Source organism: Leishmania major, chromosome 5, assembly GCF_000002725.2.
Source record: "Leishmania major strain Friedlin complete genome, chromosome 5".
In the NCBI taxonomy this organism is placed as follows: Eukaryota; Euglenozoa; class Kinetoplastea; order Trypanosomatida; family Trypanosomatidae; genus Leishmania; species Leishmania major.
The window spans coordinates 291,108-315,949 of record NC_007246.2 but is presented as its reverse complement, the minus strand read 5'-3'; the positions used below and the strand labels follow the sequence as shown (position 1 = coordinate 315,949).

General features: G+C 63.2%; 9 protein-coding genes across 9 annotated transcripts; all 9 read right to left on the bottom strand.

The window, feature by feature from the left end:
* Window positions 1-287: 287 nt before the first annotated feature.
* Window positions 288-755, bottom strand: LMJF_05_0860 (conserved hypothetical protein; the record flags this gene model as incomplete). Its single annotated transcript, XM_001687511.1, has 1 exon — window positions 288-755. The coding sequence occupies one exon, from the start codon at window positions 753-755 to the stop codon at window positions 288-290; it is 468 nt and encodes a 155-aa protein (XP_001687563.1).
* A 1,102-nt stretch (window positions 756-1,857) lies between these two features.
* Window positions 1,858-3,852, bottom strand: LMJF_05_0850 (conserved hypothetical protein; the record flags this gene model as incomplete). Its single annotated transcript, XM_001687510.1, has 1 exon — window positions 1,858-3,852. The coding sequence occupies one exon, from the start codon at window positions 3,850-3,852 to the stop codon at window positions 1,858-1,860; it is 1,995 nt and encodes a 664-aa protein (XP_001687562.1).
* Window positions 3,853-5,211: 1,359 nt separating this feature from the next.
* On the bottom strand, window positions 5,212-9,402 carry LMJF_05_0840 (hypothetical protein; the record flags this gene model as incomplete). The annotated part of the gene is made up of 1 exon (XM_001687509.1): window positions 5,212-9,402. The coding sequence occupies one exon, from the start codon at window positions 9,400-9,402 to the stop codon at window positions 5,212-5,214; it is 4,191 nt and encodes a 1,396-aa protein (XP_001687561.1).
* A 2,051-nt stretch (window positions 9,403-11,453) lies between these two features.
* Window positions 11,454-12,374, bottom strand: LMJF_05_0830 (putative methylthioadenosine phosphorylase; the record flags this gene model as incomplete). The annotated part of the gene is made up of 1 exon (XM_001687508.1): window positions 11,454-12,374. The coding sequence occupies one exon, from the start codon at window positions 12,372-12,374 to the stop codon at window positions 11,454-11,456; it is 921 nt and encodes a 306-aa protein (XP_001687560.1).
* A 1,024-nt stretch (window positions 12,375-13,398) lies between these two features.
* On the bottom strand, window positions 13,399-16,224 carry LMJF_05_0820 (conserved hypothetical protein; the record flags this gene model as incomplete). Its single annotated transcript, XM_001687507.1, has 1 exon — window positions 13,399-16,224. The coding sequence occupies one exon, from the start codon at window positions 16,222-16,224 to the stop codon at window positions 13,399-13,401; it is 2,826 nt and encodes a 941-aa protein (XP_001687559.1).
* Window positions 16,225-17,128: 904 nt separating this feature from the next.
* On the bottom strand, window positions 17,129-17,620 carry LMJF_05_0810 (conserved hypothetical protein; the record flags this gene model as incomplete). Its single annotated transcript, XM_001687506.1, has 1 exon — window positions 17,129-17,620. The coding sequence occupies one exon, from the start codon at window positions 17,618-17,620 to the stop codon at window positions 17,129-17,131; it is 492 nt and encodes a 163-aa protein (XP_001687558.1).
* Window positions 17,621-18,452: 832 nt separating this feature from the next.
* Window positions 18,453-19,772, bottom strand: LMJF_05_0800 (MYND zinc finger (ZnF) domain-like protein; the record flags this gene model as incomplete). Its single annotated transcript, XM_001687505.1, has 1 exon — window positions 18,453-19,772. One exon carries the CDS (start codon window positions 19,770-19,772, stop codon window positions 18,453-18,455), a length of 1,320 nt encoding a protein of 439 aa, XP_001687557.1.
* A 595-nt stretch (window positions 19,773-20,367) lies between these two features.
* LMJF_05_0790 (conserved hypothetical protein) lies at window positions 20,368-21,534 on the bottom strand (the record flags this gene model as incomplete). Its single annotated transcript, XM_001687504.1, has 1 exon — window positions 20,368-21,534. The coding sequence occupies one exon, from the start codon at window positions 21,532-21,534 to the stop codon at window positions 20,368-20,370; it is 1,167 nt and encodes a 388-aa protein (XP_001687556.1).
* A 1,994-nt stretch (window positions 21,535-23,528) lies between these two features.
* LMJF_05_0780 (conserved hypothetical protein) lies at window positions 23,529-23,972 on the bottom strand (the record flags this gene model as incomplete). The annotated part of the gene is made up of 1 exon (XM_001687503.1): window positions 23,529-23,972. The coding sequence occupies one exon, from the start codon at window positions 23,970-23,972 to the stop codon at window positions 23,529-23,531; it is 444 nt and encodes a 147-aa protein (XP_001687555.1).
* Between the last annotated feature and the right edge of the window lie 870 nt (window positions 23,973-24,842).

Genomic DNA, 24,842 nt, shown 5'->3' with positions numbered 1-24,842 from the left:
GCCGCATGCTGCTCCAGATGTCCCTGTCGACGCCAGGCACGCTCCGTCGCTCAGCTCTGCAGGCGCGCTGGCAGACCTCACCGGTGCAGTCGTTGGTATTGCTCTTCTTTCTTTCTCGTTGAAGCGTGGGAAAACTGTCGCGCACCCCCTCCGCAGACATACACAGAGGGAGAGAGGATGCGACAGAGACACACACGCACACGCACAAGTCAACTGCACACTCGCACCCTCCACCATCACAACGCATCAGCCGCCGCCGCGCAGAAGCGGCAGACACTCGCGCACGCTCAAATCTCAGAGCGCGAGGGCTGGTGTGGAGGCACTGTATCCCACGACTGTGGGTAGCGCGGGCGCAGGCGAGTCCCGTACTCGTCTTGATACGCCGTCCCTGCCCCTGCCGCCGGCGGCACTTTAGGCCCGATAGACCCGACAAACTGCAGCTGCTCACGCAGCTCCTGCAGGCGCTCGGGCGACACTGCGCGACGTGGTCCACGCAGCTGACGATCCACGCCGTAGCGGCTGCTCTGCTGCGTGTCTGGCTCGTGTGCGGCGCTCTCGCTCACGCGAGGAGACACAAAGGCGGCAGGCTGCGCGAAGGTTTTGATGCGGTAGTAGGGCTCACGCAGGATGGCCTCATTCATTTCGACAGTATCGCGCTTTAGCCACTGCTGCCGGCGAGCCCACACCGGGAGCGGGTGCAGCAGCTCACGCCACGCCGTGCGGTAGCGACGCGGAACCGGAGAGCGCCGGAGCATAGTGCTCGGGGTGGGGGTGGGGGTGGAGATGAGGTAGGGTATGTGTGTATGTGCGCAGAGAAACAGGAGTTATCCTGTGTGCTTAAGACAGAGAGGGAACAGCAACACTGCTGAGCACCACGACAGTCCGCAACGACGATCCCTGCGGCGACGACCACGACCACTGACAGCGCGGGGAAGCGACGGGGCAGTGACGGCAGCGTACGTGTGTAAGTTGTTTGTAGGCGTAAGCGTTGGGGAGGAGGGAAAGTTGTAGAGAGAGAGAGAGAGAGAGATAGGGAGAGAGCGACAGAGAACGGCGCACATATATGTAGGCATTAACGTAGTGCAACGAGCCGTGTGCACGTGTGTAGGTGTGCGCGTGGATGCCAGAGAGAGAGAGAGAGAGGAGGGGATGGGATGGAGGGAGGAGGGAGGGGCTGGGCGCGCTGCAAGAGTGAACGCGGTCGTGCCGCCGAAGCCGGGAAACATGCCGCGAATGCCTCTGCGTGCGCACTCATGGGAGCAGGAGGCGACACACGGTAGAGTAAACACTTCCCACCCTCATTCCCCCCCCCCGCCTGGACATTGTTACGCCGCGTGAAGCAGTGCAGCAGCGTAGACAGTTGAAGTGCTAACACTCGTACACGAGGAAGAAGACGGAAATATCGAACGCGGCGAAAAGTGTCTTGAGACCACAGCCACCTCGCAACAGTGCCAACGCCAACAACGCCAAGAGCAAGCGGTACAGATATGCATGTCTCATGCGTGTCACGGAGATGGACATGAGGAGAAGGGGGGGGGTTGCGAGAGCGGGAACACCATGCCAGCAAGCACAGAGGGTCAACGACGGCGACCATCTCCTCCTCATCCCACCACCCACCCCCCTCTGTGTGACATCCCCGCCATGCTTCTAGTGCTCCCCCCCCACACACGCACACATTTACAGAGAGGGGGGGGGGGAGGGAGAGAGAGAGACGGACAGGCGCGCACCTACACACCAGATGATACACCCACACCCGCATGCACACACGCCTGTAAGCGTGCTGGAGGCAGCGGGTGGGGTTTCTAGTCGTCTTACACGGGACCTTCTCTTTCAACGCCTTCCCCTCTTCCCACTTCGTCATCGGCGAATCGGGCGAATCCCCTTGGGCTTCGCAATGGTCGTCGCGCACTTTGGAATGTGCCGGGCTGCCACATCCTGGGCGAACTTGCGCCCACAATGCGGGCACGGGACGCGATCATCGTACTCCTCCGGAATCGGGGCAGGCGGCGGTGCCATCCGCCCGGAGCCGAAGCCGCCTCCGGCCTCCTTTTGCTGGCGAACCGCTCGCATTGCAGCCTGGAACTGTTCGTGCTGAACCTTCCACTTGGGGAGCTTGCCCTTGGCCGCCCCTGCTGCTGCGTCGGCGCCACCGCCGCGTCCGCCACCGCCACCGGCACCGCGACCGCCACCACCACCACCGCTCCGTGCAGCTGTCCGCTGCACCTCCTTGATCCCCTCGACACCATCCAGCCGCTGCTCGCGCATGTTGAAGACCTTCCGTGGCTTGTTCGCCTGATTGCGACACAGCGCCTCGTGCCGCATGACCACCGATATACGAAATCTGCGGCCACAGGTGCGGCACTCTTGCATCGGCTCCTGCGCTGCCGCCGCCGCCTCGGCAGCGATGGCGTCGTTGCCACCGGTGCTCGTCGGTGGCACCATACCCGGTGGGTAGGCGTTGGCCCAGTCGTTCATGCCGCCACCACCGCCGCCGCCGCCGCCGACGGGCACGTCATCCAGGTTCACGGGTGCGCCCGACGAGGGCGGTGGTGCCGTCGGACGGCTTGCAGGGGGGCGCCGACTAGCAGCACCTGAGCCACCGGCCTTGGCGCCTCGAGGCACGGCGGAGGAGGGCTGCTGCGGCATGTACGCATTGTTGCCTGCCTCTTCGTTGTCGCTTCCATAGCCACGGCCTTGGGCAGAGGTGCCCAAAACACCACTAGCACCAGCAGCCGGCGATGACGATGCGGCGGGACCCTTGGCAGCCGGCCTCACCGTGTTAGTCCTCCCCGTCCGCGGCTTCTTGAGCGCCGCCGCGCCGCTGTTCATTGTCGACATCGACGATGGCGCGTGACGGTTACGATCGTCGTCGTAGTCGTCCTCGTGACGCACCTCCACATCTGAGTTCCAAGCTGGACGACCACCACGACCGCCACCCCCACTGCCACCGCTACCGCGCAGCGGCATTGGTGCGCCAAGCGCTCGCTGCTCGTTGTCGTTGGCGGCGCCGTCGTTCCGGCAATAGTCACTGTTGGCGTTGCCGTCGTACTGCAGTTGACGTTGGGGCAGGCCACGTGACTGCGACAAGGGCTGCCCCACTGTGTTACTGAGTGCTGGTGGCGAAGAAGACAGCGGGTGGCGGCCCTGGGCGTTAGAACCGTGAGCTGCGCCGGCCGCACCACCACCTCCCTGCTGCTGCAGCCGTTGCTGCTCCCGCTTGAAGTACGCGATGCTGGTCCGCAGTGACTCCAATGAAATGCTGGCGCCGAATTCACTGCCGCCAGTCGACTGAGGGCCGCCGGCCGCCCACCCAGAGGAGTTGTAGGAGTTGTTCGACAGCGCCAGCAGGCTGCTCACAGACACGGCGTTTGCGTGCGCCGACGGCGAGCACACGCGGATGATCTGATTCGACAACATCGCCCACAGCTGGCGCGCCTGGTCGGGAGTGATGATGCCGGCCTGCGTGGCCTGCTTGAAGTCCTGCTCTTTGATGTAGAGAACACATCCATCCCCGCATTTCCCAGGAGAGGAGCCGCTGTCGGCGCTATCGTGACCCGGGGTGACGTGGCGGGAGCGCGGCACGTTGAGCGACGGCGGTGGGGGCTGACGCGAAGTCGGCGCCGCTGTTGCTGTGCCGCCGCCACTGGCGGATGGCACCGCCGTGTATGTTGGGGAGGAGTTGTAGGCATTACCACCGCCGCTTGTTTTTGGGGACGACTGGCGCTGCTGCTGCTGCTGCTGAAGGCGGTCCTCACGCAGCTGCCGTGCCCGCTCCATCTGCGCCTGCCGCTTCGCCGCGTAGTCCTGGACGAAGTCCGTCGCCGGCGTTCGCGAGTTCGCACCGGCAGGCATGAGACGTGCGCCGTATGCGTGTTTATGCAAACTGCTGAATCGCAGAGAGGGAGGAGAGGGGGGGGGGAAGAGGGTAAGGCTCGCTGTGGCTGATGCTCGTGGATCCAGTCGTAAGACAGCCGAGGGTGGGTGGGGGACTCTACTGGGAAGGTGGGACAGCTTCTACGGACACCGACACAGAGTTGCTCTTTCTCGCACTTGAATTCAAGCTTGCTCCTTGCAGAGAAGATGGCCGTGATGGCGAGGAGAGCCGCCCGTAGAGCGAGAAACAGTGACGTGAAAAGGCGTGTTGGGAGGAGGAGGAGTGAGGAATGAGGAAACAGGGAATGATGTGGAGGTCGCGTGCAAACGTCGAGGCACACGTCTGTGTCTGTGACTGCTCATGCGCGGCTGCTTGGTAGACAGCAGCAGCAGATGATGATGGTACGCTTCTCCTTCTCTCTTGCAGGTGCTCACGCACGCTTCATTTCACAGAGAAACAGGCCACTACATGTGCCCACGTGTCATGCCGCGTCGTGCGCAACAGCAGCACCAGCAACGAGGAGGAACGGCGGCACTTTCCCCCATTCCCGCCTTTCTCTCGCACCCCCCCCCCCATACCACAAGAACCGAACAAGAGCAGCCCCACACCGCATCCTGAGGCTGACCCGCTCCTTCCCCCCCCCCCACACACACAAATACGCCGATGTGGCCTCTGTATCTGCGTCGCCGTCGCTCTCTGGTGTCGCTCAAATCTTCATTTTGGTTCTGTGCTTCATGAGAAAAGGTTTAGGCGCACCCACACACCCACACGAAAGGTGCATGAGTGCTGCCCGCGAATACGAGTGCACCCGCACGTGTGTGTGTGTGTGTGTGTGTGTGCATCTGTGGGTGAAGCTCGCACAAGAGAGAGAGAGAGAGCGAGCGAGCGAGCGAGGCCCGTTGATGGAATTGACATGCTCCTCTACATCGTCATTCTTGATTGAGACGCATTCACGCAGGCGCAGTCCATCATCGATGTGCATGTAAAGGTTGGTGGTGGTAGCGGATTGCAGTACACAGAGCCACACAGGCACCCACATCCGTTGTAGCGGCAACACGCACACACCGGCCATGAAATCCAGAGGACAGTGCATGGCCAAAAGAAGACAATCTACAGCGACAATGACTAGGACAACAAGGAAATGAGCGATACACATACACACACACACACACACACACACGGATGTGGTTGCCTATGTGCGCCCGAGCACTGCTTCCCGAGGGCTTTTCCTCTCATCACGCAGCCAATCAAACACCCGCAACGCGGTGACGGCTGCGAAGGGCGCCTCGTGTGAGCCCCACCCCCACCCCTACTCGCAGCAGCGTGTAGACCTCTCGCTAACTCGGCGGCTCCTGCGCCTCTTGCAGCGCCTTGAAGAGGCTCGTGCCCACAGACCACGGCGTGAACCTCTGCGTCGTGGGGCGACGTCGCTTCGCACTCGAGTCACGGGATTGCCCTGCCAACAGCGACGCCGCGGAGGACGACGCAGCAGCACCACTACCACCGTCGCCACGGCCGTTGGCGTCCGGGAACGACACCGTCAAGGAGTCCGTGCCATCATTTCTCTTGCTGCTGGCGTGTCGAGGCGAGCTTGTTGGCGGCATTCGTGGCAGGTGCGCACCGCCGCCATTGCCACTGAAGAGGGCGCAAGGTACGTTGGGCGCCATGGAGGGCCGCTGGGACGGTTTTTCGTGTCCATGGACCGTCGGCATCGCACCCGACGTGTCTGCGGCAACGCCACTGCCAGAGGACGTGCTGTGGCTCTTGGCTACGCCGTGGACCTCTGGTGACGCTGCTGCCATCGTTGTCGAGCCGTTCGCCGCCGGGCTTCGCAGCGGCTGAAGAACGTAGTTGATGTTCGCAGGGCGGTCGCTGCTCGCGTCAGGGCTGCTGCTAACATCTACGGCCATGTTCGGCTTAATGGATTGCAGGTTCATGCCGCGCGTTCCACCGGTCACGGCGCTGCTCGCGCTTCCGTTAGAGGCCACAGCTCCACCGCAGCTGTTCGACGTCTTCACGAGGGGCAGGCGGTACATTGACGATGCCGTTGCCGTCGCACCAGCTTCTCCATACTGCTGCTGCTGGGGCAGCGGCGGCGCTGTCCAATGTGGATGAAGGCGGCCGATCGCCTCGGAGTCGACCGACGAGCTGGCCGACAGGTCCCGCGCTCTCGCAGCCCTCTTGCGCAGCGCACGCACGGAGCCGCTGCTGACGCAGCTGCCGTTGGTGCTGCTGTTTCGGGACGATGGCGCCAGTGACAACGATGATGAGACGGAGCGCAGGTAGAGCGCTGTCAGGTTGCCAAAGGGGGCCCTGCCATCGGCGCCGAGGAGGAGGTCGTCCAAGTCAGCCATCACGCTGCCCATCTCACTCTCATTGTCGCACCCGCTGCCGCGATGGCGACACTCGGCCTCGCCCTTGCGCGATGATGCGGATGGGGAGGCCCCCAGCGCAACCGAGTCGACTTCAGTGTGAGCGTGGTGACGCGCATGCGCCTGTGTGCCTCCGCTGCTTCCACAGCCCGACGTGTGACGCCGACGCTCGATGCTGTTCGAGTTTGCAGCCACTGCCGCCGCCTTCGCTAGACGGCCACGCACCTTGCCGTATAGGAAGCTGTCACTGCTGAAGCTGAAAGAGGTGAAGTGCATCCTGGCAGAAAGTTTTCGGTTCTGCGGGCGCCGCTGGCGACTGTCACTGCCTTCCGGCACGTTCTCATCGCCACCACCGCGGCGGTGACGGCGTGCAGAGGCAGTGCGGTCGGGACGGAGAATGAGGTCCTTGCTGTCCGCCCGCGTCGGCCGCGATGCGCTGCCGCTGCCGCTGCCTTTTACCGAGGTGAGGACACTCGCCGTCGCGTGCAGAGTGTCGTCACCGTTGCTGTGATGATGCCGCCGGCCAGCGCAGCTGCTGTGCCTCTTCAGTGACACCGCGGACGCCGCCACACCTTCGGTGGCGGACAGGTTCGTGGGTCTACCTCCGCCACCGTGTCCTCGGAAGCTATGTGTCTTAGCCCGCATCACTGCCGTCTGTGGCGGGGGTGGCTGTGGCAGGAGCGGCGGCGACACTGCCTTGGCTGGCGACTTCACGAGCTCTCTGACACTTACGTCGGGGCTGATACTGCGATCCCCGCTGCTGCATCTGCTCACGCTAGCGGCGGTGTGGACGTGGCCGTGGCCGTCACGGCACGGCGCACCGGCTGACAGCGCTTCGCGCATCCCTGCGGGGGCGCCGACGTGCCCGCGGTTGGCAGGCGCTTCGGCAGCGACGACACTCGGAGGCATCGGCAACGCAGATATCAGCGAGTGTTGGATACCTTGGCTATTCTCCGGCCTTGCAGAGACAACTTGGTTGCTGGTGACGAGGCTGGGCGACTTCGACGTGTAGGTCATCCGCTGCAGGTGCGTCTTCATGCTGCGCTGCAGATCCGCCTGCTGCGGTTGCGAGGTCGCGTCAAAGGCGCCTGTGTTGTTCACACACGCCACGCCGCTTCCGCTGCAGGGCAGTACACGACTGGAGTGATGCCGGCTGGCCTCACGCGTGCCGCCGCCGTCGTCGGCTTTCTGCATGTCCAGTGCGCGGTGATCCACCGCGGCTGGTAGCTGCATCACTCCACCGTCAGCATAGTCACCTGTCCACGCTTGCCCGGGTGACGACGACACCGAGTATAGCGAAGCGGCCCGCGAGCCGGCGAAGAGGCTTCCGAAGGAGTGCGCTGCCGCCCCGCCGCCGCCGGTAGCCATGCACACGGCCTCGCGCATGGAGGCGGTTGAGCTCCTATTGTCGCTGTCCATTCCGTAAAGCATGCGGTACTGCCCGCTCCGCTGAGTCGAAGCGAAGAAGTCGTTGGGGCCCTCGTCGTGCAGGTCGAGCGTGCCACCGAGGCTGCGGTTGCGTCTGGGCTGGCGATGGTGATGCTTCGTATCTACAAGGCGGGGCAACACCGTTTCTGGAACGGCATTGTTGCCATCGTCTCCACCGCAGTGACGATGTTGCACTTGACGGCTGTGATGGTGCGTCGGGGACTCCGACGAGTGAGGCGGGCCGCCGCTGCTGTTCGCGCCGGGTCTACCTCTGCTATCCTTGCCGGTGGTGTGATGCTGCTGCGCTGGCGGGGACGACACGCGCGTGAAAGAGCCGCACTGGCCGCCTCGCTTCTCATTCGACAGAGGCGGCGCGGTGCAGCCGCTAAGGTCGCCACTGGTGTGCCGCCACTTCGCTTCGGTGCGCGGCGACTCCTTCGTGGTGGACAGCTTCATCCACGACACCAGCGCCTCTACGCCGATCGCGGTGGTCGCGGCACCGGCTGTCGCGGACGACGTTCGCGGCGCTGCCACTGAGCTGCGCGTGCGATGCAGACGCTTCAGCTCCAACAGTCCCTCCGGGTGGATTCTTCGCTTGCTCGTCTTGCACTTCTTTTCCTCGTGTGAGCTGAGAACACCATCGGCGGCGTCAGGCGAGCCCCGCTGCGTGGCGCTGCCGCTGATGCTGTCATCTCGAATGCTGCCCCGTGAGGCGGGCCGCAAGAGCCGCTTGTGCCAACTGCCCTGCCTCGCCGACGGCAAGGGCGTGGCACCGCCTTTCCTCAAACTCGCAGCCGAGGACTTGCTGTCGTGACTGCCGTTGCTGCTGTTGCGGCTGCTGGTGAGAGCTAGCGGGGGATCACTGCTGCAGTCCACGCCGGAGACTACCACGGAGACGGTCTTCGTCGTTATCGTCTCTGCCCTGCCTGTGCTGCTCGACTTCGCGTGCGGTGGCGACGTAGTAGAGGCGGCGGCAGCGGCCGTAGCAGTCGAGACGAGGGCCGGCGCTCCATCCACCTCGTTTCGCTCACGCCGCGGGGGATGCGCAGAGAGCTCGTTGCCGGTCAGGCGGCGGCCGGAACCGTACGGCAAGGTGGGCTCCCTTGGTACCATGCCAGAACGGTGGTGCACCCCTCCTGCGTCATCCTCCTCATCATTGCTACCGCTGCTCCCAATGCCACTGCTGCTATCGAGATCCGCCTCGCTGCCAAGGGTGCTGTCGCTGCGGTTGAAAAAATCGTTGGCGACCATGAAGTCAACGCCGCTGTTGTGATGCTGCAACCCGTACCGGCCCCTGTCACAGCCGGGTCGCCGCATTTGCCGAGCGTACATGGAGTATTGCGTGCGCCTCTGCAGCTGTCGCTGCTGCTGCTGTGGCGGCGCTGCGGCTGCCAGCAAGGCTGTCGCAGCGTTCATATCACTCATCGACATGCTACGCCTCCGGGGCTGTGGATCTGGGATTTGGTTTGCCTTTGAAATCTCCGAGTGCTGAGTGGAGTAGGTCGACACCGTGCCGGCAGACCGCAACGAGGAGGTGCTACTTGCGTCGTCTGCGGCTGAGCGCATCTCGGCGTCCAGGAGCAGTGCCGGCGGCACGAGATGATCCCCGTGACCGAGAGGGATGGTGCGCGGGGTCGGCAGCTCGTTCGCAACGCGTCTGGCGCGTGCTTCACTCCAAACCTCAAGATTGCGGCCCCCACCCGACATGGCCGACAAATCGTTGCCCATAGCCGCGCACCAGTTACCTCCGGTTCCCCTCTACTCCCCGGATGATGCCGCAACAGGTTTCGCCCCTCCCCCCTCCCCCAAGAAACGAGACGTTTTGGGGTGGGCGAGCGCACGCGCTGTGTGTGCGTGCGTACGTCTGTGTACGTGTGCGGGCAGAGATGGTTGTTTCTCAAGGAATGTTATTTACACACACACACACACACACACACACGCACACGCACACGCACACACATACACACACACACATACACATGTGTCTGCTTCTAACCCTGGGTGCGTGTTCGCTTCGGCCGCCGCTCCGAGTTCGCCGCGCTCGAGAAAGGGACAGCACCCGCATGCAGGTGGAGGAGGGGGATAGATAGAGAGAGAGAGAGAGAGAGAGGGACACCAGCCGAAGCGAGCTCACGAGAACGGCAATATAGCAGGACACGCTGATCGGAGACGTCCGTGCTGGAGGACCAGAGAATGCGCTCTCGTGTGGCGATGGAGATGCCAGCGAGGAAGGAGTACACACACACACACACACACACACGCGCGCGCGCGCGCTCACGTGCAGAGTTATGAGAGGGAAACGACGGGGAGGAGTGGGGGAGGGGGAAGGGGACGGAGGAGGGGAAAAGGGAGCACGGGTGCCACGGACGACGCCGAGAAAAAAATGCGGGGATGATGATGATGATGATGGATGGGTGGGTGGGTGGTGGGTGGTGGTGGCCCTTGCCGGGGGGAGGGAGCAGCGAGATACACAGGCGTGGTGGAAGAGTGAAGACGGATTAAAAGGATTGAGAGACGCGAGAAGGATAGCAAGAAAACACGCCACCGTGCGTCCTCGAAAGAATAAGCACCAGGCCAACGGAAGCCAGCACAGAACTGCACACACGAGCGCGCCGGATAGTAGGTGAACCGAAGAAGAATGTTTGTGTGTGTGTGTGTGTGTGTCGTGAGAGAGAGAGAGAGGGTGAGCTGAGCTTGTGTAATGCGCTCAAGTATCCGTGGGTGGGGAGGCGGTGATGGCAACGACCGCGATGGTAGAGTGACGAATACGTTTTTTTGCCAGACCACCTTCTGTTCTGCTCTGCGCGTCGGGTGCGTGTGCGTCGTCAGGGGGTGGGGGCGGAATGACGTGATGGGAGCACGCGCACATACACAGGGAGAGGTGGTGGTGGTGGTGGTGGGGTAACAGTACACCGCAGACAACATGAAGAGAGACAAGAAGGAGGAGGTGATGTTCGGAGGCGTTGAGTCACGAGGAGAATCCTTGCGGGAAGGAGTGGGGAGGGGCGAAAACGTGGTTCGCGGTGCTGGCCGGGGCGCTGCTGTTCCGCTTCCACTGCTTGACCCACAGCGCAAAGCCACCACCACCGCCCCTCTCCTCCTTCGCATCACATAACCGTCGTGCGCATCTGTATCGATTCTGACCGGTGAAGACATCCGCGCCGCCGCCACTTGAGTTGTTACGGCTGCACTGGCATCTCTCCCTCCCTCTTTCTCTCATTCCTGTCCACGCACAACATCAACACGCGTGATGCGCCAAGTTGTTCGTTAGTGTTGCTTGTGTAGCAGCGACAGTCCCCTTATGGCGCTGCCGCTGCTGCTGCCGGTGGTAGCGATAGTGTCGGGAGAGGTCCCTCTGTCCTCCTCCTCCCCCATTCCTCCCCCCCGCCTGCACTCCCCATCCAGCTTCGTGGCAACAACAGCGACGGAAGCTGCGAGAGGACATGCATTGATGTGCAGGTGCGGAGGAAGTGAGCGGCTAGGCAACTGAGGGTGGAAGCGGGGGTGGGATGCGGGCACCGCCATCAACACGGCGGCAGCTCACTCTCACCCACACCCAAACACCGCTGTAGCTGCTGTTGCTCCAGCTCCGCTTGCTTGGCTTAGCCGTGGCTGCTTGCTCGCGAGTGAGCAAGCAATTACCCTAGCGTTCGAGTCGGAGGCGACATACACCCGCGCCCCTACTCCGTCTCCTTCAACGTTTACGCCGCTTGCCCAAGCTATCCACGCAACCACCCCACCTACACACGCCTCGAGGCCTCTGGCACAACACGCACGCTCTACGGGGCGAACTGCGGGTACTTGCTCGCCACGAGCGGCGCGATGCGCTGCTTCGTCTCGGCAGGGATGTGCTCCGGCTTTGTCACGATGGCGTACTCCAGGGTGTGGTGCGCCGGATCATCGAAGAGATTCTGGGCGAGGGACTTGATGATCTCGGGTGGGTAGCGCTGCGCCTTCTCCACATTCGCCGCCATCACCTTCGTCACCTGCGCCGCGTCCACGTGCGGCGCGTCGCTCCACGCGTCCATGTCGGTCACCATCGCCACTGTCGCGTATGCGATCTCCGCCTCACGCGCCAGCCGCGCCTCCGTCGCCGACGTCATGCCGATGAGGTGGCCGCCCATCTGCTTGTTGAGGAGGGACTCGGCCTTAGTGCTGAACTGCGGGCCTTCCATCGTCACGAGGGTGCCGCTGCTGTGAATCTGGAACGTGCCCTTGCCGGCCGCCACGTCTGGAAAGCAGCGCAGCAGCGCCTCATGCACGATGCTGTTGAAGATGCGCGATGTCGGGTGGGCGAAGTCCGCGTGCACGACGACGCCGTCCTCGAAGAAGGTTGCCTTGCGCATGTACGTCTTGTCGATGATCTGGTCGCACAGCACGAGGTCGCCAGGCTTGTACGACTCGTCCAGCGATCCAACAGCGTTGATGGCGAGGATGTAGCGCACGCCCATCTGCTTCAGCGCGCAGATGTTGGCGCGGTAGTTGATCTCGCTGGGGTTGTACTGGTGGTGTGGACCGTGACGCGGCAGGAAGACGCACGGCACACCGTCGACCTTGGCCACGCACAGCTGCCCGCTCGGGTTGCCGTACGGGGTCGGTACGTCGTGGTACACTGCATCCTGCAAGCAGTTCAGCTTGTAGACGCCAGAGCCGCCGATGACGGCGATCGCGACGGGTTCCTTGTGCGGGTTGCCGTACATGACTGGCCAATCGATGGACAAAAAGCGGGAGTGGGTGAGAAGGGTGGGCGGGTGTATCCGTGTGGGGAGTCGAGAGCTGGTGCAGCCATAGAGCAGTGGATAAGAGAGCGGATGTGCCGTGTGAGGGATTAGGGCTCAGCGCATGGGGACTGCGCGCAGATGCATGGCGGAGGGGGCAAGAGCTGGCTGTGTGTCCAGGAGCGGAGGGCACCGTCGGACGAGTACAACACCAGACTCCCTCCCACTCAGTGCCTCACGTTTTCTCTTCTCAGAGTTGAAAGGGATGCTCTGCTTGGTGCACCTCAGCCCCCTCCCCCTGCTTCCTCACAGCCACACGTGCTCGGACCGGACGGCGGGAGGCCGCGAAGCTGCGTGCGTCTTCGGCCGACTCGTAGCCCCTATGCTTCTCCTGCGTTCCTTGCCCTTTTCAGGATCTCCTTATCTCTCCCCTGTTCGTCTTGCGTGCTGCTGCTGTGGTTTCCCTCGAGCGTCACCGTGGCTGGCCGTGGTGCCAACCTTGAGTACAGCGGCATCCATTGCTGACGACCACGCGGAACCACCACGGACTGCGAACACGGCATCACAGGAGGGAGAGGGAGAGGGAGAGGGGAGGGGAGGGGAGGGGAGGGGCATGGTGGCTTCTGCGTTGTTCGAGCTCCCCGTATTGGGAAAGCCTTGCTCGATTATGGTTATGCTTTTTATCTTCTGCTTATTCGATGCATTCTGAATACCCCCCCCCCCTCCTCCTCCTCCTCCCTCGGGCTGCCTCTCATCGGCGTGCGGCGGGTACCGTGTGCCACTCACGCGGAAGCTGCTGTCGCTGCTGCAGACGGCGACGAGGACGACTCGCGTTCGTGTGCGCTAGAGAGCGCCTTGCCAAGTAGCCCTGATGGAGGGGAGGGGGGGGCGATGGACGGGGCTGCGGAGGAGATGGCGAGTGCATACCCCCTCCCCTTCCCCCCCTCTCCCCGCCCACTCGGGGCGCCGCGACTGGCATACACAGACGACACGCGCAGAGGCTCCTCTACTTGTGGTGTGCCTTGTAGTCGATAAACCCGCAGAGGTTCTCCAGCACCTCCGACCACTGCACCGCATCCGGCGTCTCCGTCGAGACGTGATAGAGTCGCTTCGTCTCCTTATCCAGCTGTTGACGCCGTTTCACGTAGACGGCGAGCTGCCGCTTGAAGTCGATCAGCTGCTCTTGTATGCCGAGCAGCCAGTACACGGCGGCGTCGTGGCGTTCGTCGAGGAAGAGATCCATCAAGGTGTTCGCCGCTTCGCAGCGGACCGTGGCGGCGGCGTCCGCCAGCGCCAGCTGCTGCCGCCACACCCGCCGCTCCGCGGGGCAGGTGGGTACTTTGGCCGGCACCAGTTGCGCGTACACGTCGAGGAGTTTCGTCCCGTCGGACGTCGCCGCTGGTCCGCCGTTGGCGACCACGGCCAAGGCAAAGCGCGCCGCCGTGGCCACGGCCTCCTCACGTTGCATGGACGCGCACAGCAGTCCAACGGTGCCGACGCACGACTGCTTCAGCAGCGTGCTTGCCGACGCCTCCCAGAAGACGCGGATGAGAAGGTCGACATCCGCGGATGTCGCCTGAACGTGGTTGCAGGCTGTCACAGCTGCGCTGCCACCGCTCGCCTTGCTCTGCTTGCGCTGCATCGTCCAGAGCATCTGCCCCAGCGACTCAAGCTGCATCCAGAGAAGCTGATGCGTACGGGCGGAGTGCTGCAGAATGTTCGCGTGTGCGCCGCGCCCCTCTCCCTCCGCCGCCTCCATGGCCGCGGCGTCGAGGTGAAGCTGGTAGCGGCTCAGCACGGCCTGCAAGAGTGCCCGCCACATCAGCGCGGGATCGCCGAGGCTCGCCACAGGGAGCATCAACAGCAGCGTGCTTGCCACCTCCCACACGTTCACTTCCGTGGCGAGAAGCACCATCTGCATCTCCGTCGCCGCAGCGTTCGAGCTGGCCTCAGCGCGCAGAGCGCGCTGCTGGGCCTGCCAAGCCATGACGTCACGTGTCGCCGTCGGGTACGTGGCGCCCGCCACGATGGCTGCGTTACCGCTGGAGTCGCTGTTCGGCGACATCCAGAGCACATCCTTTAGCAGGAGGCCGAAGGCGTAGAGAAGTCCTCCTGACTGCAGAAGCTTGGCCAGCGGGTTGGCGGCGAACGCGGCTTCGTCGTCCTCGTACTGGTCCGTGTCGTTCTCCTCGCCCACAGCGTTCACCATCACGTGCAGCAGGCGGACCGCCGCTTGCGTGCTGCGCAGCCGGTGCGTGGTCAGCGTCGTTGCCACCGCTCGCACGTCGTCGTCGGCGCACTCGCATGTTCCCATGAGAAGCGGCAGCACACCGCACCAAACATGCATTGGCAGTGACGCCTTGTGCAGAGTGTCATCTAGCAGCGGCAGGACGCGCTGCAGGTTCGCTGCAACCGGTGCAATGTGCAGAAGCATGCCCTGGATCGAGAGGGTCGCGCGAAGAAGGTCGTGCAAGACGCGCTCTCGCTCCATCGCCACAGCTGTGTGCTGCGCACCGAGGAAGCTGGGCAGGGAGGCGTCGGAGAAGCGCTCCTGCAGCTGCACTTCGACTGCCGGCTTCTCGGCGAGCCAGGCACGCAGGTCGACGGCGTCGACTGCGGTATTCAAGAACGCCGTCTGCTCTGCCGTCATGGCGGGGCTGCTGCCGGCTGCAGATGGAAACGAGGATGAGGAGGCGGTCACCGCTGCGCCGTTGCCTTCGCTTGATCCGGTGAACACCTGCGCCAGTGACTGGTTCTCGGGGCTGAGCAGGAGCAGCAAGTCTGCTGTGCTAACGGCCAGCGAGGCGAGCAGGCCGGCCTCCCGCCGCTTGAATGCACGAATGGCGAGCACCGTCTCGCTAGCCACAGGCACCTGCGCTTCATCTGCGTAGTAGTTGGCGGAAGGGTGCAGGAGCGTCTCCCACGTTGTCGTGGTCGCTACGCGCAGCACGTCGAGCAGTAGCAGGAGTGTCGAAGTGCTGGAAAACGTCTGCGCACACGCCTCGCTCGCCTCCACACACACGCTGGCGAGCGCCAGCACCTCCTCCAGGTGGCGCAGAAGAATGAAATACAAGCTCCGCGTGAACCTGGACTGACGGCAGCGGCGGTGACGCGCGCTTGCTTGGGCAGCAGGTTCGGCCTCACTCTCCGCGGCGGCCTCATCATCACCACCACTACCAGCGTCTTCTTCACCTTCTTCACCATTGACGTCCATCCAATCCTCGGGCGCAATGCGTCGGCGGGCCTGCTGCACACGCTGCCAGCCCGTCTGCACGAGGCACGCCAGCCCTTCCACGAAACGATCCCCTGAACCCGCGCCCGCGCCAGCGCTCGTGAGTGCATCGATGACGCGGTCCTGCTCACTGTTTACAACAAGAGTGCGCAGCGCCTCTGCCGCCGCGATCTGCATGTGCAGGATGCCCTTGTGCGGTTGCGGCTCCTCCTCCCCCGCCATTGATGCAGCTGACAACGTTGGCGATACCACCACTGGCGTCGCATCTGCGTTCGTGTTGAGCTGCGGTAGCTCATAGGGAGGGGAGAAGATGAGCAGCTGTGCGAGGCGCTGCGGCACGGCTTCACGCAAGAAGTCGCTGTTGTGCTGCAGTTGCAGCGCAAAATGTGCAATGTCGCTGCACGCATCCTCCAGCACAGCGTACTCGCGCGACTCCCGCAGTTGCTGCACGCAGCGCGGGGTGAATGCGTGGGGCGGCTGCGCCGGTGTCAGGACGACGTGGCCCACGGGGTCCGCTTCCACCTCTGTGCAACCTTGGTGATGCTTTGGGCGGTTCTTGGCGGACGCCTTGTTGCGGCGTCGCGGGTTCGACTTGCCCATCCTTCGTTGTGCTTCTCGGTGTGTGCGTGTCTGCGTGTAACAGGGGTTGCCCCTGTGGCGGACATGGAGTGGTTAGGGAGGGGGAGAGGGCAGGTGGTGCGTTGAGGACCAAGATAGAGAAGGCTACACGAATACAGCACATCCCAGCGGCGGCGCGAAGAAATCATACATGCATGCATATGCGCGCGCGATCCATGCGACACCGATGCCTGAAAATGTACACAAGCAGCCGTTGGTGTCCCTTTCCGCCTTGCCAGCTGTCGCCGTCCTTGTGACCGCAGACGTGCACGCTCGACTCGTGCTCACGCGCAGCCAAGCGCGGTGGCTTGAGAGATGAAGCTGCCGCAGGTCCCGATAAGCATGAAGAAAGAGAGAACGAGGAAAGATAACAGTAAGAGATGCGTGACGCAGAGCAGTAAGGGTGCGCCACCTCTAAAACACACAAGCAACCACAGAGCAACAGCGAAATGCACAGCAAGGACGTGCACAGCATCCGCCCAGACGCTTATCTAGCGGCCCACTGCACGCATGTGAGCCGGCCTCCCCCTCCCTCCCCCCCTGCGCGCGCGCCTGAACGTCTCACGTTCTCTCTGCAGGTGCGTGTGAGCGTCCGCGACAGTACCACGGCAGGGGACGAGGAGAGGGAGGGGAGGGGGACACACATGATGCAACGGAGTGATGGGCACAGGATCGGAGTAGGGGGGGGGGTGAGTGGGTGTGGCGGAGGAGTCCGCCAGCACTTCAAGGACGGCCAGCCCGTTCACCGGTAAAACAGAAGCGCGTGTGGCGTCGCATCCAGCTGCCCGCCCGCCTTCTCTCACGCACCACCATGCCATCTGAGTCCTTCTTCTGCTTGATCGGACTCTCCCACCCTCCCGCCCTACTCCAGGCCACTCTGCGACGCTCAGCGGTTCATGAGACGAGAGAAGGCACCCTTCACAATATCGCGCGCGAACGGGATGTACGAGAGGATGTACCACGCGAGTGCCAAGAGCTGGATGATGCTCATGAGAATTGTAAGGAGGCCGCTATGCAAGAGTACGGCGCAGAGGAGGGTGAGTACCATTGTGATGATGTACACCGTCGACGCGATCCAGCGACCCTCGTTGAACATGCTCTTGAACTGGCGGGCCGGCCCAGCAAGGAAGAGGGTGCTGCCGAGGCACGTGAGGCTGCCGAGGGTAAAGAGAACACCGAAGAAGACGTAGTCGCCAAGGAACACAGTCACCCAGCTGAGAACGAAGAATAGAAGGCCGAGCACGGCGCACCCGACGCAGCCCTGCACACGCTGCTTGAAGGTGAGTGATGGACAGAGGCTCTCCTGGCTGTCCGTCCCTTCCGCCCCGTCTAGCCCGCTGCCGGTCGTGACGCTGATGATGGAGGTGATCTTATCCATGCCTGTCTCTTTCTCACACGTTCTCGGGCTGGCTTACCATCATGGGGTTGTACGCGAAGAGTGAGGAGAGAGGAGGGAGGAGGTGGAGCGGGGGATATTCACGGAGATGCATGCAGAGAAACTGGTGTGTGCGCGCGCGTGTTAGAAGCGCACGGCGGTGATACACATGCACCTCGTCCCTACACCGGAGCAACGCGGACGGGAGGGTGCGGTGAACAGACAGTGTTTTCGGCAGACTCGCACCCACTCGGCACCCGCATGCGTCGCGATGGCTGTCCATCGACAGCACAACAACGGCAACGACACACGCGCGCCATCGCCTTGCTCTCGGATTCTTTTTCACTTGCGACTTCCTTCGTAGGCTTGGCGTGCGCTTCGCATCTTCGATGCTGAGCGCGCCACTGCACCACATATACGCCACTCATTCATCCTTTTATATCTTAGTGCGTGCTCAGCATCCAAAGGGTGCGCTGGAAGGCGTGCCTGTGTTGCGCAGCACAGCACACGTGGGGAAGCACCCCTTGGCGGTGGCTGAGGAGGGGAGGGGGGAGGGAGGAGGGTGCGACCCACCGACCGAGACCCCCGCTCCACCTCCCCACTCAAGCCCGCTCCACACGCACACGTGCGCACTCTCTCCGCGCTTCTCGCCCTCACTGCACCTTCCTGCTGCTGTTCAGCTGCTGCTGCTGCCACACGCACGCACACACACACACACACACACACACACACACACACACACACACATCAGTTGTATCACGCGAGAGAAGAACACCGCTGCGGGGCACTCATGAATGGCCACCAAACACGTCCATGCACGGATGCATGCGCTTCGCTACGACCCCCGCACGGTGTACTTCATAAAGTAGTCCGAGTAGTCGACGTGCGCGAAGGACTCATCGCGATGGTCGTAGAGGTAGCGGCGAGTCTCGAAGAACAGACTCGGCTCCAGCGGCACCTCGAGGATGACGACCTCGCCCGTCTTGAGGTCCTTCTTCTTTCCACTGGCCGTGCTGGTGCCGTAGTACTGCTCGAGGATCCTGTCGCATCGCTCCTTGTACGCCCGGCACGGCGTTCGATGAACCGTCGTCCAGTGCGTCTTCTGGCACTCGGCGGAGCAGTAATACACAGCTTTGCAGCTGCTGCAGCGGAGCAGCGGGGCGGCAGCGGATGTGGATGCCGCCGGCACCCGCTTCTGGCATTGGGCGCAGACATCGCTGCAGCCACGGGCTACGCTGGGGATAAGGTGCAACATCGAGGTCGAGGCGTCGACGAACATGAGGTCACGCGCCTGCTCGACGTTCGCGTCTGACCACTCGAACACCACATCGGCGTTGTCGGTACCTCTGCCGCTGCCGCTGACGCGGTGACACGTGGGAAGGGCACGGCGAATGTCGAGCAGCGCGATCACGACGTCCTCGTCCTCCTCTTCGGCCTCCGGCCCGTTGCCGTTACTGCTGTCTGCCCTGCCGCGACTGTTGCGGCCGGCCTCGCGCGCCGCCGTCAGCTTCTCCTTGAGGGCTGAGCGCGAGGAGGAGGCAGCAACGGAGGTGCTGCTCTCGCCTTGCTGTCGCGCCTTCTTCGCCGTTGCGGCAGCTACGCTCACGTCGCCGTTGGCATCATCGTCTACGGTATCGCCACCGGCCTTGAGGATACTGTTGATGGCCGGCCGAAACCACGGCAGCTGCGCCAGGTACTCGAGGTTCGCCTTGGCGTAGTTGTTCAGCTTCGCCTCCAGTTGCCCCAGCGCCGATGTTGGTGCCCCGCTGTGCGCACTCTCCATACGGCACAGCTCCCCGAGCAGCGACACCGTCTCCCACCTGCATTCGTGACACACGGCGTTGTTCCGCTGCGCCAGCATGAAGGCGACGTTCTTGAGCAGCTTCTCGCGGCGTAGCTTGTTGAGCACCGCTGCTGCTGGTGGCGACGAGGACGTGGAGCGCGCATCTGGGCTCGCCGTCGACGACGACGAAGCTGCTGCTGCCGCCGGTTCTTCGAAGAGGAAGAGCTTAACAGACGGGTGAAAGGCCACCGTGTTGAGAGCGACGAGGTGATACGCCTTGGAGTCGTACGCCACATCCACGGCGGTGAGCTGGACGAAGATCTGGTCCAAAGTGACTGGGTCCGGCCGCGGCGGCGGCGGCGGCGGCGGCATCGGTGGAGTGGCAGGGTCGATGACGAAGACGTGGGATGTGCGGATGGGTGCGACTACCACGGATACCTGAGATGGAGAGTGGGGAGGAGGAGGGGGGAGAGAGAGAGGGGTGGAGGGGTGGAGGGATGAAGGGAGCGCATATTACCGTGAACTTTGCCTGCGTCCGAAGCGCGCACGTGTGCACGCGCGTGAATACATGAGGAGCGATGCAGGCGTCTTTCTCGGTGCCTGTCCATCAAACGTTGGACGAGGAGGGCGGAGTGGGGTGGTGGAAGGGCCGTTGTCTGCGCCTCACACCTTTGCTCTATCCCGTCTCGCGAACACACCCGCGCGTGCGAGACACGCACATGCGGCCGTCACCGACTCGCTTCCGCCCGCCCGTCCGCCTTCCTTCCTCGAACAAGCACGTGAGGCAAGCGAAGGTGGCGAGAGAAGGCGAGCGGGCAGAGAAAGAGAGAGCCGAACAACGGCTACACTGGCGACACCGACAAGCGGATTCTCCGCCAACGATCCGCATCGACCCCTTCATCTCCCGCTGCCCTCCTCGCCCCATCAGCTGCTCGTTCCTTTGGTATGCTGCTTATCGCGATCCCTTTCACGCCGCCACGTAGTCGCGCAGCTGCTGCAGCCACCGCTCGTACTCCGCCTGCTCCACCCATATAGAGTACTGCCCAACGAATTCGCCGAGCTGGTCGTCGACGCCGCGCTCGGCCAGCCAGCTCTGAATGCCATCGAGGACCTCCTCTTCCGCCTCATCCAGGTTTGGCCCCGGGTAGCCGCCGAACGGGTTCGTGTACCGCGGCCGTGGGGCACCGGACGAGGACGGCGGATGGGACGTGGGAGGAGGAGGGCCGTGGTAGACCACGCCGTCGACGATCAGCTCCCCATCAACGACGTCACAGCGAACCTCGATACTGTTGTGGTAGAAAGTGTGCTCCTCGAACGAATCCCCATGGAGAGCGTCCTGACTGTTGGCGGCGGTGGCGCCCTGCTCGCCACTGCTGCGGCTCGTCACCCCCGCACCGCTCCCCTCCTCGCCTTCTTCAGGGAGAACGCGTTGAACAAAGAAGGAGAAAGGGAAGTGCTCGCCGCGCACGTCGCACTCAGGGTCGAGCGAGGCATCACGGGAGGTGAGCTGGATGCGCAAGAAGTGCCGCTCCATGGCCTCCGGGGCCGGCTTCACTTCCCGCTCCTGCCGCTCCTGCTCTCCTTCTCTGCTCTCTTGGGTAGAGCTGTCTCTGGCGTCGCCGCACCGAGCCTCGGCCTCTCCACTCCACGTGCTTGGCGACGACGACGAGGATGATGGCGGCGGCGGCATCCACAGCCGACGTCCGTAGATGAAGCTGGTGCCCTCCGCGTGATGCATCGTCCACCCCATCGGCACCGGCGGCGGGCCGTGCTCTCTGTCCAGACGCATCTTCTCGTCGAGGATTTCCTTGTCGATGCATTTAAGGAACGACTCCTCTGGCAGCTCCGTGGCGCTCGGCGGCAGGGCACTGCGAAGCGTCGGGGCGTGGTGGCGATGGGCGGCGGCAGCGTCAACATCGCCGTCACCCATCATGTGCGCATCCTCGTCAGCCGCGTCATCGTGATTGCCTGCCGACGGCGGGGTCGTGGTGGCGTACGCCCGCGTCATGTGCAAGAGACCGTTGCTGCTGCTGAAGGCTGGGCCCACACCACGTCTTGAGCGCGGGAAACACAGTGGGGAGGCAGCGTATCGGAGAGGCGCAGCGGCGCAGCATGGGAGCGTGCGACGCAACATCATGCGCAAGCGCACACGGGAATCTCTGCTAAGCACAAAGGGCGGGCGCGCGAACCGCCGATGATGCACACGCTTGGGCCGCCGTCTTTCTTCCACCCGCCGCCGCCGTCGCCGCCCCGACTTCCGCGCTCGAGACTCGGTAAAGATGTGTGCGAGGGAGGGCGTGCACCCACAGCAAAGGCGGCAGCAGCCACGAGAACACACGGCAGACGACGTGGAGAGGGTTGGGGGAGGGGAGAGAGTGGGGGGGGGGCAGCGGTCTGCTGAGGAACCACGTTCTCTAGCGTTAAAATCGATGCGTGTGGTCGATGCGTTCCAGCATGACAGCACTACAACGGAAGGAGGAGGGGGGTGGGTGGGCACGGAGCCTGAGCGTGCGAGAAGAGCGCAGAGGGAAGGACGACAGATCGATTAGGTTGGGCGAAGAGCGAGCGAGCTTCACATGCGCAGTGTCCATCCTGTCCACGACGTGCGACGAGCATGCGGACAAGCAGGGGCATGCGCGCGGCGACAGCGCCTTCTTCGACCTGATCCGCTGTCGGACGTCCGCTGCATTCGTTTTCGTCTGGTGCGCACGCGTGTCTGCGTGAGTGTGTGTGCTGCCCCCATACGGCCGCCGCGATCCACCCTGCCCACGGTCGCGCGACGAGCGCAAGCACGCACACGGATGCCCGTGTACGCCTGTAGGGCGCATCCGTCTCTCCGGTCTGTTCGAGTTTCCTTTTCCCGATTGACGTTTGGCTTGTCGGGGCCGACGCGCCGCACGCACCGACCCGCTGGGCGATTTCTGGCCTCTGCCCGCTTCTTAGCGCACCGCCTGGGGACGCAGGGCGGACGACGCGCACGCTTGGGTGTTACGTACATGCGTGTATCCGCGCGATTCGAAGGGGCACGTCCGGTGGTGGTGGTGGTGGGGGAGGGGGACGGACGGAGGCGAAGGAGGCGTGCGGGGTGGGTCGGTGAAAGCACTGGACAGACGCACAGCGAAGATGGAAATACAGAAAACGACCTACACGCACACACATACTTGTTCTTGCGGTTTCCGAGTCCTTCTCAGAACTTTAAGCTACGTGAAAGCACAAAACACAGAAGAAAAGAATTTGACGCACACACACACACACACGCGCGCGCGCTTGCGTTTTCCTGTTGTGCGTTCGACTGCGCAGTGAGGGAGCGAGGGAGTGGCGTGGCGTGATGAACGAAGCGTGAGGGCACGGGGAGGGCCGTGTATGTGTGCGCGCGTGCAAAGCAGGGTGTCGCAGGAGACGCTCACATACAGAGACGCTTCCGACTTCCACTACGCATCTTCTCAACACACCCTGTCGTTGTCACGTCTGGGAATGCTGTGCTCTAGGTCTCACACACGGCATGTGCACCCTCCACCTCCCTCCTCCGCGCCGCCTCATTCAACGCCACCACTGCACGCACGCACGCACGCACTCTCCCCTCCCGACCGCCTCCAAGGAACTCTCCGACCCGCTTTCCTTTGCCGAAGACAGCGATGCGGGGGAAGAGAGAAGGGGGTGGGGCATGCGGTGGTGCATACATGTCCGACTACTAGCAAGAAAGGAAAGTGATAAGACGACGCAGCAGAGGTGAAGAGGCGGCTGCGGAAGGTGGCCGTGGTGGTGGCGGGTGGTAGGTGGGTGGCGCACATTGGCCGTGGGCCCTTCTCTCGCATATGGGCCGTCCATCCGCCTTCCATGCGAAGGACTTGCCGACAAGTGCTAATACCGCCCCCTCACCCCCCCCCTACACACACACCAATGGATCCCTCCATGCCACTCCTCACCCAACAGGCGCGCACCGCCACGGCTCCCTATTGTTTCTACTGTTCCGCCTCTTTGTGCCGGCGCGCCGTCACGCCCGAAGGGAGGCGCCCACCGCTACCGCTGAGGATAGCGATATGAAGACCGCACAGACTCTTCAGGAGAGCCCCTGAAGAGGAGCGCGCGCATATATATATATATATATATATATATGTCCACAGCTTCTCAATCCATGGAGAAGACGGCGCCGCGGTTCTTCCACTCCCAGCCGTTGCGGTGCATGCGCAGTGCGTACGTGCTGAGGGAATAGACCCAGCCAAGAGTGCCGAAGAACGACACGCGTGCCCAGAATTTCCAGTTCAACGGGCCGAAGAAGTTCTTCAGCGCGAAGTGGCCCATGCCGAACCACATGCCGGAAAACGGGCGATCAACATGGCGCACCGGCGACGTGAGCGGGTATGGCGCCCAGGGGTCCATGTACTGCTTGCTGTTCCACGCCTTCCACCCCACTGGGCTGGCGCGGAAGTTCGGCTCGTGGTGTGGGTGCACGCGCAGCGTGCTGAAGCGCAGGTACGCGCCGGCGCGCTCGATGTTCGAAATTTTTGCCACGGCGCTCGCGGCCGAGCTGTGCCCCTCAGCCGCGGAGTGGCGAAGAGCGCTAGCAAGCATGACCTCTGGACGTGTGGTGACTGGGTGGGTGCGCAGAGGCGATGGGAGGGAAAAACACAGCTACAAGAGCGAGCGAGAGACTAACTAGAGATAGACGCGGAGCTGTGTAGTCCACACGGATGTTGTTGCGTGATGGCGGTATGCCCACTCACGTGCGTTGCGTATGTGGGCGGGTTGTCGTTGAGGTAAGTTCGAGAGAGAAGAGAGCACACATCGAGTGATGTGGGAGGATCACGCCACGACATCATTAGCGCATAGGTGTGCACGCATCGATGCGGAGGCGGCGTTCAACTTGTGTGCGCCTGTGAGTGTGCGTCGGGGGGGGCGCCCGTGGGGTCCATTGCCCTCCTCTCCTTCGGCCGTCCTCGGCAACGACGCATGCGCCGTTTGCCCTGTGGGAAGCGGAAGGAGAGGAGGGCGATGGACCCCACCGGCGCCCGCCCCCTGACGCACACACACACACACACACACACACATACACACACACACACACCCACACACACACATACACACACACACACACACACACACACAGGCGCGCGCATTGGACGAACAGGAGTGCGTGGATGGGTGGCAGCTGTGCGCTGTGGACCCGCCGCAACCGGCGTAGAAGTGGAGCATGCGCAGGTGCATGCAAGACACATGGCGACGGGGCCTTGTCTGCGGGCCCTTCCGAGCGGCGAGTAGACGGGCGAGGACGAGGGTGTGGCGAGGGGCGGTGACTTGTAGAGGACGATACGAGGTCTAACGATCCAAGCGAGTGGTGACTGGGGAGTGGGGGAGTGGGGGAGTGGGGACAGAATAAGAGGGCGATCGAGCACGCCACCAACGATTAACATCACCATCGATATCGGCTTCCTCGGACACATC